The sequence below is a fragment of the Salvelinus sp. IW2-2015 genome, unplaced genomic scaffold (assembly GCF_002910315.2).
Source record: "Salvelinus sp. IW2-2015 unplaced genomic scaffold, ASM291031v2 Un_scaffold467, whole genome shotgun sequence".
Lineage (NCBI taxonomy): Eukaryota > Metazoa > Chordata > Actinopteri > Salmoniformes > Salmonidae > Salvelinus > Salvelinus sp. IW2-2015.
The window spans coordinates 190687-194568 of NW_019942558.1; the positions used below are offsets into that span (position 1 = coordinate 190687).

General features: G+C 43.9%; 1 protein-coding gene across 4 annotated transcripts in view; it reads right to left on the bottom strand.

The window, feature by feature from the left end:
* LOC112068360 (MAP/microtubule affinity-regulating kinase 3) overlaps positions 1 to 2966 on the bottom strand; it is a 133027-nt gene extending 130061 nt beyond the window's left edge. For 3 of the 4 annotated variants that reach the window (XM_024135494.2, XM_024135492.2, XM_024135493.2), the window contains exon 1: positions 2291 to 2965. In XM_024135494.2, the coding sequence (XP_023991262.1) occupies positions 2291 to 2341 (51 nt within the window). In that variant the 5' untranslated portion in view covers positions 2342 to 2965. Of the gene's footprint in view, positions 1 to 2290 lie in introns of all 4 variants that reach the window. The other variant, XM_024135491.2, reaches the window with a different exon arrangement.
* Between the last annotated feature and the right edge of the window lie 916 nt (positions 2967 to 3882).

The following is a 3882-nucleotide window of genomic DNA, read 5'->3' on the forward strand; positions in this document are numbered from 1 at the left end:
CTCGGCTTGTAGCTAAATTTTTTATTTGGCCCTCCGTCCATTTGACTTTGACACCCCTGCTTTACAATGAAGATCTGTGAAGTTATTTGGATTTTTACTAATTATCTTAGAAAGACAGGGTCCTGAAAAAGGGACATTTCTTTTTTTGCTGAGTTTATATACACACAATACACTGGGAAAGTATTCAGACCCCTTCCCTTTATTAAGTTACAGCCTTATTCTAAAATGTATTAAATAAATAAAATCATCATTAATCTACACACAATTTTAGCAAATTTATAAAAGCTTATTTACATAAGTTTTCAGACCGTTTGCTATGAGACTCGAAATTGAGCTCAGGTGAATCCTGTTTCCATTGATCATCCTTGACATGTTTCTACAACTTGATTAGAGTCCACCTGTGGTAAATTCAATTAATTGGACATGATTTGGAAAGGCATACACCAGTCTATAAGGTCCCACAGTTGACAGTTCACGTCAGTGCAAAAACCAAGCCATGAGGTCGAAGGAATTGTCCGTAGAGCTCCGAGACATGGTTGTGTCGAGGCACAGATCTGGGGAAAGGTACCAAAACATGTCTGCAGCATTGAAGGTCCCCAAGAACACATTGGCCTCCATTCTTAAATGGAAGAAGTTTGGAGCCACCTCTTCCAAGAGCTGGCCGCCCGGCCAAACTGAGCAATTGGGGGAGAAGGGCCTTGGTCAGGGAGTTGACCAAGAACCCGATGGTCACTGATAGAGCTCCAGAATTCCTCTGTGGAGATGGGAGAAACTTCCAGAACGACAACCATCTCTGCAGCACTCCACCAATCAGGCCTTTATGGTAGAGTGGCCAGACGGAAGCAATGCCTCAGTAAAAGGCACATGACAGCCCGCTTGGAGTTTGCCTAAAGGAACCTAAAGGACTCTCAGACCATGAGAAACAAGATTCTCTGGTCTGATGAAACCAAGACTGAACTCTTTGGCCTGAATGCGTCACACGTCATGTCTGGAGGAAACCTGGCACCATTCCTACATTGAAGCATGGTGGTGGCAGCATCATGCTGTAGAAATATTTTTCAGCGGCACGGACTGGGAGATTAGTCAAGTTCAAGGGAAAGATGAGCGGAACAAAGTACCGAGATTCCCTTCATGAAGACCTGCTCCAGAGTGCTCAGGACCTCAGACTGGGTCAAAGTTCACTTTCCAACAGGACAATGACCCTAAGTACACAGCCAAGACAACCAGGAGTGGCTTCGGGACAAAGTCTCTGAATGTCCTTGAGTGGCCCAGCCAGAGCCCGGACTTGAACCCGATCGAACATTTCTGGAGAGACCTGAAAATGGCTGTGCAGCGACGCTCCCCATCCAACCTGACAGAGTTTGAGAGGATCTGCAGGGAAGAAATGGGAGAAACTCCCTAAATACATCCCTAAATACAGGTGTGCCAAGCTTGAAGCATCATACCATAGAAGATTCGAAGCTGTAAAGGTGATTCAAAGTACTGAGTGAAGGGTCTGAATACTTATGCACATGTGTTATCAGTTTATTTGTAATAAATTAGCAAAAAATTCTAAATCTGTTTTTGCTTTATGGGATATTGTGTGTTTTTTTATGTAAGTTTATTTAACTAGGTAAGTCAGTTAAGAACAAATTCTTATTTTGCAATGACGTCCTGGCCAAATCCTAACCCGGACGACGCTGGGCCAATTGTGCGCTGCCCTATGAGACTCCCAATCACGGCCGGTTGTGATACAGCCCGGGATCGAACCAGGTTTTGTAGTGATGCCTCTAGCACCGAGATTCAGGGTGTAGATTGATGGGGGGGGGGGGGAAACTGTTTAATCAATTTTAGAATAAGGCTGTAATGTAACAAAATGTGGAAAAAGTCAAGGGGTCTGAATACTTTCCCAAAGGCACTGTATGTATTTCTCTGTACGCACACATAAATACGCTACGCAACCTGTGCATCTTGCATAAACTGCGTGCCAAGTAGTCTTACTTACAGAGCTTTCTGTCCTGACTAATTACCAGTCTGGAAAATGTGTCACAGTCCGAAATCAATTCTGTAGCAATAGGCCTAATGTGAATCTAAAGTTTGGGCCACATATAGTCTACGCGTTCTGCGTCAGTCTGACATTCGGATACAAAGCTTAGTTACGCACTATTGTGGATGGTTACTTTGTATCACTGTTGGGTACAAGGCCATTTTAAACCAATAGCCTAACATAATTCTTAAAAGTTGACCAACACCAATTTGAGAGCTGAAAATGGTGAAGAACTAAACGTTATTCAACTGAACAAATACTTACATTTTCAGTGTCACGCTCATTGACAGTAGGTAGTGGCGTTCTGGTTGACATTTTAATAATTTCTTGATCCCCGAAGTGGTTCTGCGTCTGCTTTTTGCTTTTGCTGCACCTTAGTCTAACGACAGTAAAGCAGGTCTGGAACTGATATTTAAGATCATGGAGTCGTTCTCCCACATTAACGCAACGCCACAGCCAAGTTCCAGCAAAACATACGCCGGAAGATGTCTATAACACCGATTCATTAAATAAATTATCGAACCGCATTACTGTACAGAACACCGTTGGGACAGATTGCGACAAAGGCAATTCCCCCCCAAAAAAGTTGTCCAAAAACAAACCATAACCCCGAGCTCCAAAATGTAACAATCCGTTTTTCGGAAACGAATCTATTGTAAAGCTCAATAAACGGTGTTCCGATAGTTCACAGGTCCTCAACAAATATACAGAACGTTCAGACAAGGAATAGGGGATGGAGGAGTTCACGTAAAAACCGGTCTCAGAATTTGCAGCCAAATTTGGCGGCTTGGGTTCCTGTTGATTTTCGGCTTCTGACACGCACTGCCCCGGTTTCCGATGGGGCTGGTACCCCGAAAGACTCAAATTCGGTTAAAGTCCTCCCTCTCATCCCAAAAGTAAGGGTGGTTTGCTTGATTGGTAGATCCAAAATGGCCGCCAACTAACTGGAGAGAGCCAAGCCAAACCCAATGTGTTGAGAGGAAGTGAGGAAAGAGAGGCTTTAAAGCTTATTGGCGCTTCGGCTGAGGTCAGCGCGTTTGTTGTTGCTAGGGTGATTACTGGAGAAAAATATCTACCTGCTGCACAAGACATGAAATACCCTGCCTACTGTACCTAAAGGCATATATGCTGCCCCCTCCATCCCATGCATGCATTGTCAGTGCATCAACTGAAAGCACAGATTGACTTGGCTGTTTTTTTTTATTTTGTGTGCTGCTCCATCTCTCATGATTCTGAACACCCAAATCTATCCATCTATATTGTAACCACAGTCATTCAGTCTCACATGCTTCATCACACACACACACACACACACACACACACACACACATTTACAGTTGAATGCTTGCTGGAAACAAAAGAAGAAGTTCAAATACATTCATTGCCACACTTAATTCTGAAATGGATTTGAAAGAAAATAAACTAACAATCAGGACTAACAATTGGGATGTGTGTGTGTGTGTGTGTGTGTGTGTGTGTGTGTGTGTGGTTGTGTGTGTGTGTGTGTGTGTGTGTGTGTGTGTGTGTGTGTGTGTGTGTGTGTGTGTGTGTGTGTGTGTGTGTGTGTGTGTGTGTGTGTGTGTGTGTGTGTGTTATGAAGCATGTGAGACACAATGATTGTGGTTACAATATAGATGGAACTCTCAGATTATTATTGCATTAGGGGAACCCTGGCACTCAAAATAGTGTGCGCACCCAGCGTCCTGTCTTGTGTTTCTCACATGCGAGGGAGGATGAGCCGCACCTCTAGCAATGCACTTCCTGTGTGGCCCACATGCACCGGCAAAGGGTCTATTCACATAGAGAGAGAGAAAATGGAGAGTGACAGAGAGAGAAATGGGGAGAGCGAGAAAGAC